General features: G+C 45.0%; 1 protein-coding gene across 1 annotated transcript in view; it reads left to right on the top strand.

Annotated features, from left to right (window-relative positions):
* Positions 1–14,618, top strand: part of LOC311102584 (ALK tyrosine kinase receptor-like) — a gene marked incomplete at both ends in the record, with an annotated part of 143,315 nt that extends 128,697 nt beyond the window's left edge. The window contains 6 exons of the mRNA XM_084143958.1: positions 1,259–1,356; positions 4,665–4,757; positions 11,503–11,604; positions 11,930–12,064; positions 12,996–13,086; positions 13,452–14,618. Of these exons, the coding sequence (XP_084000084.1) occupies positions 1,259–1,356; positions 4,665–4,757; positions 11,503–11,604; positions 11,930–12,064; positions 12,996–13,086; positions 13,452–14,618 (1,686 nt within the window). The remainder of the gene's footprint in view (positions 1–1,258; positions 1,357–4,664; positions 4,758–11,502; positions 11,605–11,929; positions 12,065–12,995; positions 13,087–13,451) is intronic.

Genomic DNA, 14,618 nt, shown 5'->3' on the forward strand with positions numbered 1-14,618 from the left:
GGAGAGGCAAAGGTCGAGTCATGCATCCTCTGACACATGATCCGCTAAGCCGCGCTTCTTAACACCCGCTCGCTTAACCTGGAAGCCAGCTGCACCAATGTGTCGGAGTCAGCTTGCAGGCGCCCGGCCCGCCACAAGGAGTCGCTAGAGCACGATGAGCCAAGTAAAGCCCCCCTGGCCAAACCCTCCCCTAACCCGGACGACGCTGGGCCATTTGCACACCGCCCTGTGGAACTCCCAGTCACAGCCAGTTGTGACACAGCATGGGGTTGAACCCCAGGCTGTAGTGACGCCGCAACACTGCGTGTTGTTTAATAGACTTTGTTAACATAGAAATTACATACTCTTATTATGGGTCGAATGTGAGATATGTATATATAATATCATATACTGTATGATAAATATTACCCACTACAGTTGTTACAGTTTAGATGGTTTAGGTAGTCTCATTTATTAATCTTTCTAACCCTGGCAGTCATTCTGGATGCAGATTGTCGGAATCCACTCTGGCTGGATTCCAGTAGGAATTAAACATCACTTTGCAAGCCAAAACACAACGAAGACTGGCCACCAGAAAAACACAGCGAAGGCTGGTCACCAGCGAAAACACAACAAAGGCTGGTCTGCCAGTGAAAACAAAACCAAGGCTGGTCTGCCAGCATAACCAACTAGACCATGCTGGTCAGCCAGCCGAACCAGCTAGACCATGCTGGTCAGACCAGCTTGACCAGCATTCGCCAAGCACTGACCAGCATAGAAAAGCATGGACCAGCTTGAAATGTATGATGGTCTATGCTGTTTTCTTCAGCAGGGTCACCCCAGAGAAAGAACCCCTCAATAAACTTTTTATTTTTTGAGTGTAGGGGTACTTTATTGAATAGACTAAAATATTTCAGTCTGAAAGCTAACAGAAGAACAACAGAGGATACAACAGCTGTTTGGCTACTCTGCTCTGCAGTACACATGTCTCCCTATTTTGTTTGGAATCTGTTTAACAGTTGGTCTTCTGTTTATCGGTTTGATTCTCTGTCTGTCTTTCTGTGTCTACCTGTTGTCTTGTGTGTAGCAGCTTGAATGTCTGTCCGTGTGTCTGTCTGTCTGCCCATCTGATTCTCTGTCTGACTGCTATCCTATCTTTTAGTCTGTCTGTTTGATTCTCTGTCTGTCGGATTCTTTGTCTATACATCTGTCTGTCTGTATCTCTGTATCTGTCTCTCCCTCTCTGATCTCTCCCTCTCTGTCTGGTATGTCTGTATAGGAGCACCCCTCTAGTCTCTCCATGGTGGACCTGCTCAACGTGGCCAGAGATATCGCACAGGGATGCCAATACCTGGAGGAGAACCAGTTTATACACCGGTAGGCCTACTGTGGTAGAAAAACATACATGGACGTACACTACGTGACCAAAAGTATGTGGACATCTGCTCATCGAACATCTCATACCAAAATAATGGGCATTAATATGGAGTTGGTCCCCCATTTGCTGATATAACAGCCTCCACTCTTCTGGAAGGCTTTCCACTAGATGTTGGAACATTGTTGCTGGGACTTGCTTCTATTTAGCCACAAGATCATTGGTGAGGTCGGGCACTGATGTTGAGCGATTAGGCCTGGCTTGCAGTTGGTGTTCCAATTCATCTCAAAGGTGTTTGATGGGGTTGAGGTCAGGGCTCTGTGCAGGCCAGTCAAGTTCTTCCACACCGATCTCAACAAACTATTTCTGTATGGACCTCGCTTTGTGCACGGGGGCATTGTCATGCTGAAACAGGAAAGGGCCTTCCCCAAACTGTTGCCACAAAGTTGGAAGCACAGAATCGTCTAGAATGTCATTGTATGCTGTAGCGTTAAGATATCCCTTCACTGGAACAAAGGGGCCTAGCCCGAACCATGAAAAACAGCCCCAGACCATTATTACTCCTCCACCAAACTTTACAGTTGGCACTATGCATGGAAACCCATTTCATGAAGCTCCCGACGAACAGTTATTGTGCTTACGTTGCTTCCAGAGGCAGTTTGGAACTCGGTAGGGAGTGTTGCAACCAAGGACAGACAATTTATACGTGCTATACGCTTCAGCACTCGGCGGTCCCGTTCTGTGTGCTTGTGTGGCCTACCACTTCGCGGCTGAGCCGTTGTTGCTCCTAGACGCTTCCACTTCACAATAACAGCACTTACAGTTGACCGGGTCAGCTCTAGTAGGGCAGAAACTTTACGAACTGACTTGTTGGAAAGGTGGCATCCTATGACGGTGCCACGTTGAAAGTCACTGAGCTCTTCAGTAAGGCCATTCTACTGCTAATGTTTGTCTATGGATATTGCATGGCTGTGTGCTCAATTTTATATACCTGTCAGCAACGGGTGTGGGTGAAATAGCCGAATCCATTAATTTGAAGGGGTGTCCACATACTTTTGTATATATAGTGTAAGTGTGTGCACATAGTATTCACATATAGTCAAACCAGCACAATATGCCGTGACAGACACATACTCTTTCTTACACACATACTAATTTTACCCACTTATACACACAGGCAAACACACGTGCGCACGCACGCATGCACAAACACACACACACAAAGACACAGTCCACCACATTCACACCCTCCCAAACAAATGCAAACACATTCTCAAACTACAACAACATATGGGTGTTCACATACACTCACCGGCCAGTTTATTAGGTACACCACCCTGTTCACGAAAATGGATCACTTTGAGTGATGTGGCCATGGCTTGCTATATAAAGCAAGCAGACAGGCATTGATGCATTCAGTTGCTGTTCGATTGAACGTTAGAATGGGCAAAACAAGTCAGTTATAGTCACAGCTGTGTATATTCCCCCTCAAGCCGATACCACGACGGCCCTCAAGGAACTACACTGGACAACACATCAACTGTAGTACTCGCTCTTCAAACACTCTCTATCCCTTCCGGGATGGCTACAAGGACATCCCTTGCCTTCCCTTCGGCAAATCAGATCATTACATTTACATTTTAGTCATTTAGCAGACGCTCTTATCCAGAGGGACTTACAGTTAGTGAGTGCATACATTTTTTTTCATACTGGCCCCCCATGGGAATCAAACCCACAACCCTGGCGTTGCAAGCACCATGCTCTACCAACTGAGCTACACGGGACTCCATTCTGCTCCTCCCTTCTTATAGGCAGAAACTCAAACAGGATGTAACCTATTCAACGCTGGTCTGACCAATCGGAATCCATGCTTCAAGATTGTTATGTTCATGCGGACTGGGATATGTTCCGGGTTGCCTCTGTGAATAACATTGACGTATACACTGACACGGTGACTGAGTTCATCAGGAAGTGTATAGGGGATGTTGTTCCCACTGTGACTATTAACACCTACCAAAACAAAAACCATGGATAGATGGCAGCAATCGCACAAAACACCCCCAGGTGGTGAAGGTAGGAAACAACACCTCCACTACGCTGATCCTCAACCCAGGGGCCCCACAAGGGTGCGTGCTCAGCCCCCTCCTGTACTCCCTGTTCACCCATGACTGCATGGCCACGCACGCCTCCAACTCAATCATAAAGTTTGCAGACGACACAACAGTAGTAGGCCTGATTACCAACAATGGTGAGACAGCCAACAGGTAGGAGGTGAGGGCCCTGGCGGAGTGGTGCCAGGAAAATAACCTCTCCCTCAACGTCAGCAAAACGAAAGAGCTGATTGTGGACGTCAGGAGACAGCAGAGGGAGCACGCCCCCATCCACCTCGATGGGACCGCAGTGGAGAAGGTGAATAGCTTCAAGTTCCTGACAATCTGAAATGGTCCACCCACACAGACAGTGTGGTGAAGAAGGCGCAAATTCGGCTTGGTCCCTAAGACCCTCACAAACTTTTACAGATTCACCATTGAGAGCATCCTGTCGGTCTATATCACCACCTGGTACGGCAACTGCACCGCCAGCAACCACAGGGTGGTGCGGTCTGCCCAACACATCACTGGGGGCACACTGCCTGCCTGCCCTCCAGGACACATATAGCACCCAATGTCACAGGAAGGCCAAAAAGATCATCAAGGACATCAACCACCCGAGCCATGGCCTGTTCACCCTGCTATCATATAGATGGCGAGGTCAGTACAGTTGCATTAAAGCTGGGACCGAGAGACTGAAAAACAGCTTCTATCTCAAGGCCATCAGAGTGTTAAATAGACATCACTAGCCGGCCTCCACCCAGAACCTCACCCTGAAGTTGGTCACCGTCAATAGCCGGCTACCACCTGGTTACTCAACCCTGCACCTTAGAGGCTGCTGCCCTATGTACTGTACATAGACATGGAATCACTGGTCACTTATGTAATGGAACACTGGTCACTTTAATAATGTTTACATAATGTTTTACTCCTTTCATATGTATATGCTGTATTCTACTGTATTCTAGACAATGACACTCCGACATTGTTCATCCTAACATTTAATATATTTCTAAATTCCATTATTTTACTTTGACATTTGTGTGTATTGTTGTGAATTGTTAGATACAACTGCACTGTTGGAGCTAGGAACACAAGCATTTCGCTACATCCGCAATAACATCTGCTAAATATGTGTATGTGACCAATAAAATGTGATTTGATTGGAATTGAACACACACACACCTCTGTAAGGTTCTTCTTGTCTTGTCACTTTGCAGGGACATTGCAGCTCGGAACTGCCTGCTGACCACCAAAGGACAGGCGAGAGTGGCCAAGATAGGGGACTTTGGAATGGCCAGGGACATTTACAGGTACTGCCATCACGCAAACTCTTTAAACCCAGCTACTATAAAGGTATACCTCTTTGGTCTGGGGTGGTCTGGCGGTCTGGGCCGCTGTACAAGCATGGGTTTGAGTCCGGCCTACTGCTATTTCAGCACTCTCTCTTCTACATTTCACCTCTATCCAAACATGACAAAATAGTGGGACTGTCCCAAATCTTCGCCCAGGTCTAAAGTTGTTTGCACTCTGAAGCAGGTTCTCATCAAAGATTTGTCTGTATTTTTCTCCATTCATTGTTCCGTCTATCTTTACCAGTCTCCCAGTCCCTGCTGCTGAAAAGCATCCCCATAGCATGATGCTTCCACCACCATGCTTCACAGTAGGGATGGTGTTAGATGGGTGATGAGCTGTGCCTGGTTTTCTCCAGACATAGCGCTTTGCATTCAGGCCACAGACAGGGTGTGGTACCTCGTATGTCTAAAGTTTAGTAATGATGTTAGGTACAGTGGGACTTTTTGTAAAAGGGCTTTATAAATGAAAACATAGCAATGTATCAACCTACGTGACATCAAAGTGGGCCAACCAACTTTCTGGTAGAGAATGCAGTGATGAGTACTAAAATTGTTGCCCGTAATAAAGCACAGTGTGCCATGATAAACTGCATCTAATGGCTTTAATGAAGTGGCAGTTGCGTTCATATAGATGATGTCGCCATAGTGTAGGACCGATAAGAACATCGACTGAATAATCTGCTTTCTACTATTTAGCGAGACCTGTTTCTATAGAAGAAGCCCATTTTTATTCTCAGCTTCTTAACTAACTCATCAATATGCTTTAAAAGACAGCTTTTCATCTAACCAGATGCCCAGATACAGTATTTGTAAGCACATACACGATCAATATGGACACCATCCAAAGTACATACAGTATGCTTAAATCATCAGACTTATTTTTATGCGCTCTAGAGAACAACATATACTTAGTTTTACCTGCATTCAGTGCTAATTTCAGGTCAATAACGTTTTTCTGTAATACAATGAAGGCAGACTGTAGTTCAGATAGAGCCTGGTCAACCGTGGGGGCAATAGCATACACAACAGTATCATCGGCATACATGTGCAGGTACATTATCTTTTACAGACAAGTCGATATTGTTAATGTAAACAGTAAAAAGTACAGGACCCAGAATCTACCTCTGCGGGACACCATTCATAATATCCAGGAAACCTGATTTAACACCATTAGTAGATATGAATCGAGTTCTATCTGTCAAGTAATTTTTAAACCAGTTACATGCAGCCTGGTCTAGGCCAATTGAGGAAAGCCTCTGAATTAGCAGTGAGTGATCAACATTATTGAAAGCCTTTGACAGGTCAATGAAGAAGGCAGCACAATGCTGCCTTTCATCCATACAGTTAACCACATCATTTATAACTAGGGATGCAGCAGAGATAGTGCTATGACCTGGTCTAAAACCCGACTGAAAGTTTAGAAATAGGCCAATAATTATTTAGGTCACAAGGGTCACTACCTTTGTTAAGAGGGAGCACATGAGCCACCATCCAAACCTTGGGGATAGTACCAGATATAATTGTCAGGTTAAAAATATGGATTAATGATTCAACAATCAGAGGGGCAGAGAGCTGCAGCAAAAATGGATCAAGCATATCAGCTCCAGTGGATTTGTTTTTACATCAATCTTAAGCAAGGGATGTAGCACATCACAGATAGTAAATTGTTGAAATGAAAACAAAGATTCACTAAAATGTACTAGATGTTATTAACTTGATGTTATTGATCATAATTTGTTATTGGAAAAACTCACTTATATCTTCACATCACCTGCCATGCTTGGAGAGTTACTTATCCAATAGAACTCAGAGAGTATTCTTCAATGGAAGCTTCTCTAACATCAGATATGTACAGTGCGGTATCCCTCAGGTTAGCTGACTTGGGCCGTTACTTTTCTTTATTTTACAAATTATTTGCCACTTGTCTTATAAGAAGATAAAATGCTGATGATTGCACAGTCTACACATCAGCACCTACAGCCAGTGAGCTCACTGAGACTCTTAGCAAGGAGTTACAGTCAGTGTCAGAATGGGTAATTAACAATAAACTGGTCATAAATACATCTAAAACCAAAAGCATTGTATTTGGTTCAAAGCATTCTAGACCTAAACCTCAACTGCAGTTGTGCATAAATGGTGTGACCATTGAAGAAGTTGAAGAAGCTGAACTCCTTGGAGTAACATTGGATGGTCTGTTATCAGGGTCAAGTCATATTGACAAAGTTGTTGTGAAGATGGGGAGAGGTATGTATGTCTGTTATAAAACATATATTCTGCATTTTTTACACAAAGATCAAGGCTTTGATCTTGTCCCAACTTGATTACTGTCCGGTAATATGGTCAGGTGCAGCAAAGAAAGACTGCACTTGGGTCACGCCCTGACTCTGGGGACTCGTATTTGTTGAGTCAGGGTGTGTATTTTTCTGTGTGGTATGTTCTATGTTGCATTTTCTATGTTTAGATCTAGATCGTGTAGATCTATGTTGGCCGGTGTGGTTCCCAATCAGAGGCAGCTGTAGCTCGTTGTCTCTGATTGGGGACCATACTTAGGTAGCCTATTGGCACTAGTGGGTTGTGGGATCTTGTTCCGTGTTAAGGTATGTTGTGTTGCCTTGGACTTCACGGTTCGTTTTGTTTGTTATTTTGTCGTTGTGTTTGATATCTAATAAACATGTATGCATATCACGCTGCGCCTTGGTCCGTCCCGTCTATAAACGAACGTGACAACTTGGCTCAAAACAAAGCAGCACACCTTTCCCTTAACTGCACACACATAAATAACATCAACAACATGTATGATAGTCTTTCATGGACTCTGGAGCAGTGGAAACACGTTCTCTTGAGTGATGAATCACGCTTCACCATCTGGCAGTCCGGTGGACGAATCTGGGTTTGGCGGATGCCGGGAGAACGCTACCTGCCCCAATGCATAGTGCCAACTGTAAGGTTTGGTGGAGGAAGAATAATGGTCTGGGGCTGTTTTTCACGGTACGGGCTAGGACCCTTAGTTCCAGTGAAGGGAAATCTTAACGCTACAGCATACAATGACATTCTAGACAATTCTGTGCTTCCAAATTTGTAGCAACAGCTTGGGGAAGGCCCTTTCCTGTTTTCGCATGACAATGCCCCTGTGCACAAAGCGAGGTCCATACAGAAATGGTTTGTCGAGATCAGTGTGGAAGAACTTGACTGGCCTGCACACAGCCCTGACCTCAACCCTTAGTTGTCCCTTGGTGTCTTTCCTGTATATAACTCTTATTTTACTTGTCATTTACATTTATTTGTACGTTTTATGTGGACCCCAGGAAGAGTAGCTGCAGCATGTACAGTAGCTAATGGGGATCCTAATAAACTAAACTAAACCCTCCAGGAGGAGTCTCTTCACAGTCCCCAAGTCCAAAATGAATACATGGCAATGCACAGTTTTATACAGAGCCATGATTGCATGGAACTCCCTTCCATCTCCAATTACTCAAGCAAACAGAAAAATTACCTCTAAAAAACTGACTAACAATAACTCATGGAATGGCGGACATACAAGCACACACACAGACACACTCTAACACATGCATCATGTTTTAGTTGTATTGTTTGTGTAATTTTTTAGTTGTATTCTTTGTATATCATTTTATTTGGGTGACTTTCCTTGGCTATCAGTGTATCAGTGTTTAGTTACTTGTCATGTTTTGTGTTTTTTGTGGACCCCTGGAAGAGTAGCTGCTGCTTCTGCAAAGGCTAATGGGGATCCAAATGAACAAATAAATGCTAAATTGGCGTCCATCTGCCTGAGAAAAAAAAGATGGGGTATTTAGAAAATTCTGTTGCTATGAAAACATGGGTTTTTTGTTATGATGAGGACACCTCATGCCAATTCAAGACATGGAAATGGTTACAGAAATGGTACCACAAAACTCCACATCCAGGTATGAAGCAGTCTTATTATTAGTGTCTATCTAGAGTAGGGGCTTTGAAACATTTCTTGCCTAGAGACCCCCGCCCAGGCAAACAGCCGACCCAGGGACCCCCATCATATGTTAGCAAAACAATTGTTATCATGTCTTATCATCAGGTGAATGATAATGGCAGTAGAAGTAATCTACATTTTAAAATGAATAGATTTGGTAGACAGTTTCATTATTTTGACCTCCCCACAGATCATTGGAAGAGGAAGTATAAACTCTAACATAGTCTATTAGCTATGAATTTTCAGCAATTCTACACAGTTTGGCATGGCGCTGAGAGACAATTTTGCAGTTTTAAAGCTAATTTCCTGCAATTCTATGCAATTTGCCATGGCTAATGCTGTGTTCCTCTGCTCAATCATTATAACAAAATCAATGGGCATGAGCCCTGAATGCCCAGCTTTTGAATTTTAGATTCTCCATGACTATCTAGCTTTTATTTGATTGCTAGTTCTCAAAGATCTTTTCTGCATGCTTTCTATCTGGTTTTGGTCGTTTAAGTTGATACTGAAACGTTTTTTCCATCCCGAAAATGACCACTTAGACCAGTGTTTCCCAACCCCAGTCCTCGTGTACCCTCAACAGTACACATTTTCATTGTAGTCCTGGACAAACACACCTCATTCAACTCATTGAGGGCTTGATCATTAGTTGACAAGTTGAATCAGGTGTGCTTGTCCAGGGTTACAATGAAAACATGTACTGTTGGGGTTACTCGAGGACCACGGTTGGGAAACACTGACTTAGACGGCCCGCCTAAGAATTTTCTATATATAACAAACCTTGTAATTAGCTCAAATGACTGTAATTTACTCCATGTTAAAGGGATAGTTTGAGATTTTGGCAATGAAGCCATTTATTTACTACCCCAGAGTCAGATGAACAGGAACTGTTAGCATGTGAACTGTTCCTGTAGACTTCCAGTCATTGCAGCAAGCCATATTCATAAAATAATTATTTTTCATATAAAAAATCCCCCAAAATATTTTTTTATATATAATAATTGCAGACATCCTGCAGCACCTCTGCAGACCCCTAGGGGACCGCAGACCCCAGTTTGAAAACCCCTGATCTAGAGAACACAGGCACTGTTCCCGTAGCTACCAGAGTTATCTGGCTACCTAGCTACGCTAGCCTGCTGTAGCACATAGTTAGCTAGTGCTACAACCAACAGAAAAAAGCACATTTTTACCTTCAAAGTTAGTAACTAGCTAGCTACTAACATTATTTAACTGTAATAAACAGGGCATTGTGGAAGAAAGATAGTTAGCTAGATAGGCTAGCAGTAGCTACAATATTTGCAGGGAAGAAAATACAAATACAATACATGTGTTATTTAATTACTTCTTATTTTTTGGAAGGGGCTGTGAATATATTTTTATTTATCTCTGTGTTATCTTGTACACTTCTTTTTATTTTTTATTTCATTAGAGATGTAGAATTTTATTATTTTACTTTTCAATTCTTTTGACAAATAAAATCATGTTGATATAGTAAACACTTGGGGAGAATTCCGCCGCGAGTTAAGAGCGCGTAAATGGAACGTAATTCCCTTTTCATGCACTTTTCTCTCTACGTGTACTCTGACTTTGAATTTAAACATGATAATTAATTCCCTACTAATTCCACCATCTTTACGTGCGAGGAAACACTAAATAAGGTCGAGCGAACCTGCCGGTTCCAAGTGGGAAAAGCATCTAGTTAATTTATTTAGATAGAACCACCATGCACTGAGCTATTGATAACAGCTAGGTAAATTAGTCATCTGTTTGGAGAAGGGGATTGTAAATACACATATCCTAGCAATTGTTTTAGACAATTTCTCGTTATGATCCCTGGAGACAAATGTAAAACCAGTCATATGGAAGCAAACAGAAATTCACATCAACATGACATGTTTTGCGGCCCCTTTTCCACAGTGAAGTAGGCTATAAATAGCAGTGCTGTTATTCCGAATTTGAATTTTCTGTCCTCAGAATTTGCAGGGAAGAAATTTGGAGACCCGGGCTTTTCTCAGTATCATGTTAAGTATTAGCCACTGTCGGGAGCCACCATCGGTAATACCCACATACATTTATAACTAACTTTAGTGTTAGTTTCCTTTAAATTGTAGCTTACATTTTGCATAATTCCCTTCCATTTTACCTTTCTTTCCTCTGTCACATCTGTGTAGTTGTTCCTGAGGTTCACTAGCAATAGTGGGTCATGTTAGGCTATCGTTGTAGAATAATTATGGAACAGACCGCACTTAGCAGCTTAAACCTGGAGCTTGGTGCATGGTTCACGACGACTGGACCGTTGTCATACAGTTCCATGATGAGTAAGGGTAGAGTTATAGGACTATTGGGGCTGTAACAATGGTGAGGTGTGATTGTCAGGATAACTTAATGGCATGTCTCAGGCATTCAGGATCCTTAGTCTCCACCGAGTGTTGTTAACGCCCCATGTTCCCCTTATACTACATTGGATGGAGAAACCAACTTTTGAGTGTTCAGAGATAAAACACTTAAGTTCTTCCAACTGGCGTGGAAGTGGCTAGAGTCTTCAGAGGTTGAAGGATAATTAGGAGTCTGAAACTAGCTTATTTCTCCATTTATTTTCCTACTTTTCTTTCCATCACTTTCTTTTCTCTGTTTTCATCCCCTTTTTCTAACTGCTGTGCTGTCAATCAAGTCATGCAGCAGGTCTAACAAGATCACCCCTGTGTGTGTGTGTGTGCGCACGGGTGTGTCTCCACACAGGGCGAGCTACTACAGAAAGGGTGGGCGCGCCATGCTGCCTGTGAAGTGGATGCCTCCCGAAGCGTTCATGGAGGGGATCTTCACGTCCAAAACGGACACGTGGTACGTTCCATTGTAAATCACTCTCAATGATGTCTTAGTTCTCTTGAATTTCACCCTTCCAGTCTACCTCACCTCCCTCTTTCTGTTCTTCAATGGAACTTTCTATTTTTCACCTTTTGAAAGCCTCCTCTCTTTTACTCCATCTGCAATCCTCCGTCCTTCCTTCACCCCTCACTTTGCCCTTATCACCCTTAAGAATTACGATTCTCTCTCACGTCTAAAAAATAAATAAAAAGTATTCCTCTCTTGCTCCTCACCTACTTCTCTCTCCCCCCCCCTCTCGCTTTCCTTCTTCCTCCCACCTCTCTCTCCCACTTTCTCTCAGGTCCTTTGGGGTTTTGCTATGGGAGATCTTCTCTCTGGGATATATGCCCTATCCCAGTCGCAGTAACCAGGAAGTGTTGGAGTTTGTCACCAGCGGGGGAAGGATGGACCCTCCCAAAAACTGCCCAGGGCCCGTGTAAGTCCAATATATACACCTTGAACAATCACACACCACCCAAACACATGTAGCAGATGTGAGCTAGCAGGCTAGTGAAGCACTAGGAGCCATCATGTGGTGACGTCACATTCCTTAAGATTGAAAGCGAACTGTCGCTCAGTCAACTTCCGGGCCTGTCTGAACTGTCACTCACATAGGGATGGAACTTACTCTGTTACATACAGATTACACACACACCCTCACACTTACAGTATACTGTTTTCACTCATGCACACACATAGAATGCAGACATACACTGGGATACAAGCGTACAAACACACAAAACACCCATAACTTCTCAGACTTGCATCACGTTCTTGCCCCTCGCTGATTCTTCACGCCCCCTCCATGCATGACGAACCGCTATTATCGTCCAATTCTCCTTTGAACTCTCCCAGATGGCAGATTCTTTGCCTTTTTATCACCACAGAAAAGCCTAAATGTTTCTTCTTTGATCGTTTTTTCCCCTGAAAAATAAACACAGTCCCCATGTGGTACAATGAATCTGCGTCACGAAGGGCTCACAATAGGCATGTCACATTGCCAAATAATATTACACAAGAGTAATGATTGCAAGTCAAATCTAATTAAGAAACAAGCTTGATTTTGTAGTGACTTGGGGGGTACCCCAGGATTCCGCTTGACCCCTACTGACTTTTCAACGGTAATCACTCAAACTAGCGGGATGTTACATTTCATTCAGAATGTTTTGTATTTAATCAGTCTTGTGGTATTATGACGGGGAGGCGGCACTTTTGATAAAGTGTGCGTGAGTTTGTGTCTAAAAGTGTATTAGCGAAGGGGGAAATATGCCTTTTAATTTTCTGATGTGTTTATCAATTTGTGCAAAGTTCAAATAGAGGAAACGTTTTTGATTGTGCTTGGTGTCGTGTGTGTGTGTGTGTTTCAGGTACCGGATAATGACACAGAGTTGGCAGCATCAACCGGAGGACAGGCCCAACTTCTCCACCATCTTGGAGCGGATTGACTACTGCTTACAGGTAGGGAGTTTGAACATCGAGAGTCAACACCCATCTGCACTGGAACTGTGCTCAAGTATTAATGTCTGTTTGACTACCAAGAGGTTATTTTATTATGTAGGACTATTTTAAAATGTGATACAGCTCATAATCTGTCTGTCTATGTGTAAATGCTGTATTCCTTTTGGGATAGTTCTGTCATCTAGCCTTAACTTAAGCTCTAACTTCTAAAATGAAGTCAATGTTGGTTGCATTAGAAGTGACATTTTGAAAGTTTACTTTGATAAGTATGTCATTTTCTACAAATTCAGTCTTTGGTAATGTTAATGATGTCATTACTCGTTGTTCGCCATTGTTAGTATCCAATGCTCCCCTATCCTCTCCAGGACCCCGATGTGGTGACTGTTACATTGCCTGTGGAATATGGCCCCCTCCCCGAAGAGGAGGAGCGGGTGCCCATGCGCCCTGAGGACCCCACAGCCTCTCCCCTGCTGGTGTCCACTCAGATGCCCGACGGAGAGGGCCCTGCACCGGCACCCTCTGCCCCCGACCCCAACGAGGAGAACCGAAGAGTCGAGCAGCCCCTCCTCCTTTCCAGCCAACCCCCCGAAACTGCCAAGCCCCAGGCGATGGCGCAACAACCCCAGTCCTACCCCAACCCTCACCCCCAGACCTTCCCCACGACCACCATCACAGCCACCTCCTTCATCTCCACCTCCAAGGCGCCTCCCCCCATCTCCATCCAGCAGCCCAACCCAGAGGGGGGCCACATCAATCTGGCCTTCACCCAGGGCCACCCTAAGGATAAGGAGGGTCGCAATGGGAAGCCCACCAACCTGTGGAACCCCACCTACGGCTCCTGGTTCCTCCAGCAACAGCAGAAGAAGCAGCAGCAACAACAGCAGCAGCAGCAAAGGCAGGGAGGCATGGGCAGTGGAGGTGAGGGGGTTGTAGGTGGGAGGGTGCCGGGCGAGGGGCAGCAGCACCAAGGGCGGACTGTGGCCGAGGCGGCGGGGACCCTGGGTCTCCAGCAACAGCAGCACAAGCAGCAGCAGTTCCAGCCACCGTATCCCTTCCATCCGCAGCAGCAACAGCAACAGCAGATGCAGCTGCAGCAGATGCAGCTCCTGCACCACCAACAGCAGCAGCAACAGCAGGGGCTCTGCAGGCCCCTCTTGCCCCCTCCGCCCCCACCCCAGGCCACCTCCTCGGATATCACTGCCCCTACCCCTTCCCCGCTCCTGTTGGATTCGGCCACTCTCCCCCCAGTCCCCCTCTTCAGACTTCGCCACTTCCCCTGCGGGAACATTGGCTACGGCTACCAGGAGCAAGGTTTGCCCCTGGAGGCGACCCACCACCACCCCAACCCTGTCAACCCCCCTCCTCCCCCGCCACCCGTGGCCATCCAGAGAGGAGTGGCGGGGACCCAGCTGTCGCTGAGCTGCTCGACGATGGGCAATTCCGAGGACAGCCGCCCGCTGCTGGTCACCATGGGGACAGTGCAGGACCCCACGCTGCCCCGGATGGAGGGCCACAATGCCACGGTGCTTTAG

Source organism: Coregonus lavaretus (genome assembly GCF_964263955.1).
Source record: "Coregonus lavaretus genome assembly, chromosome: 27".
Classification (NCBI taxonomy): domain Eukaryota; kingdom Metazoa; phylum Chordata; class Actinopteri; order Salmoniformes; family Salmonidae; genus Coregonus; species Coregonus lavaretus.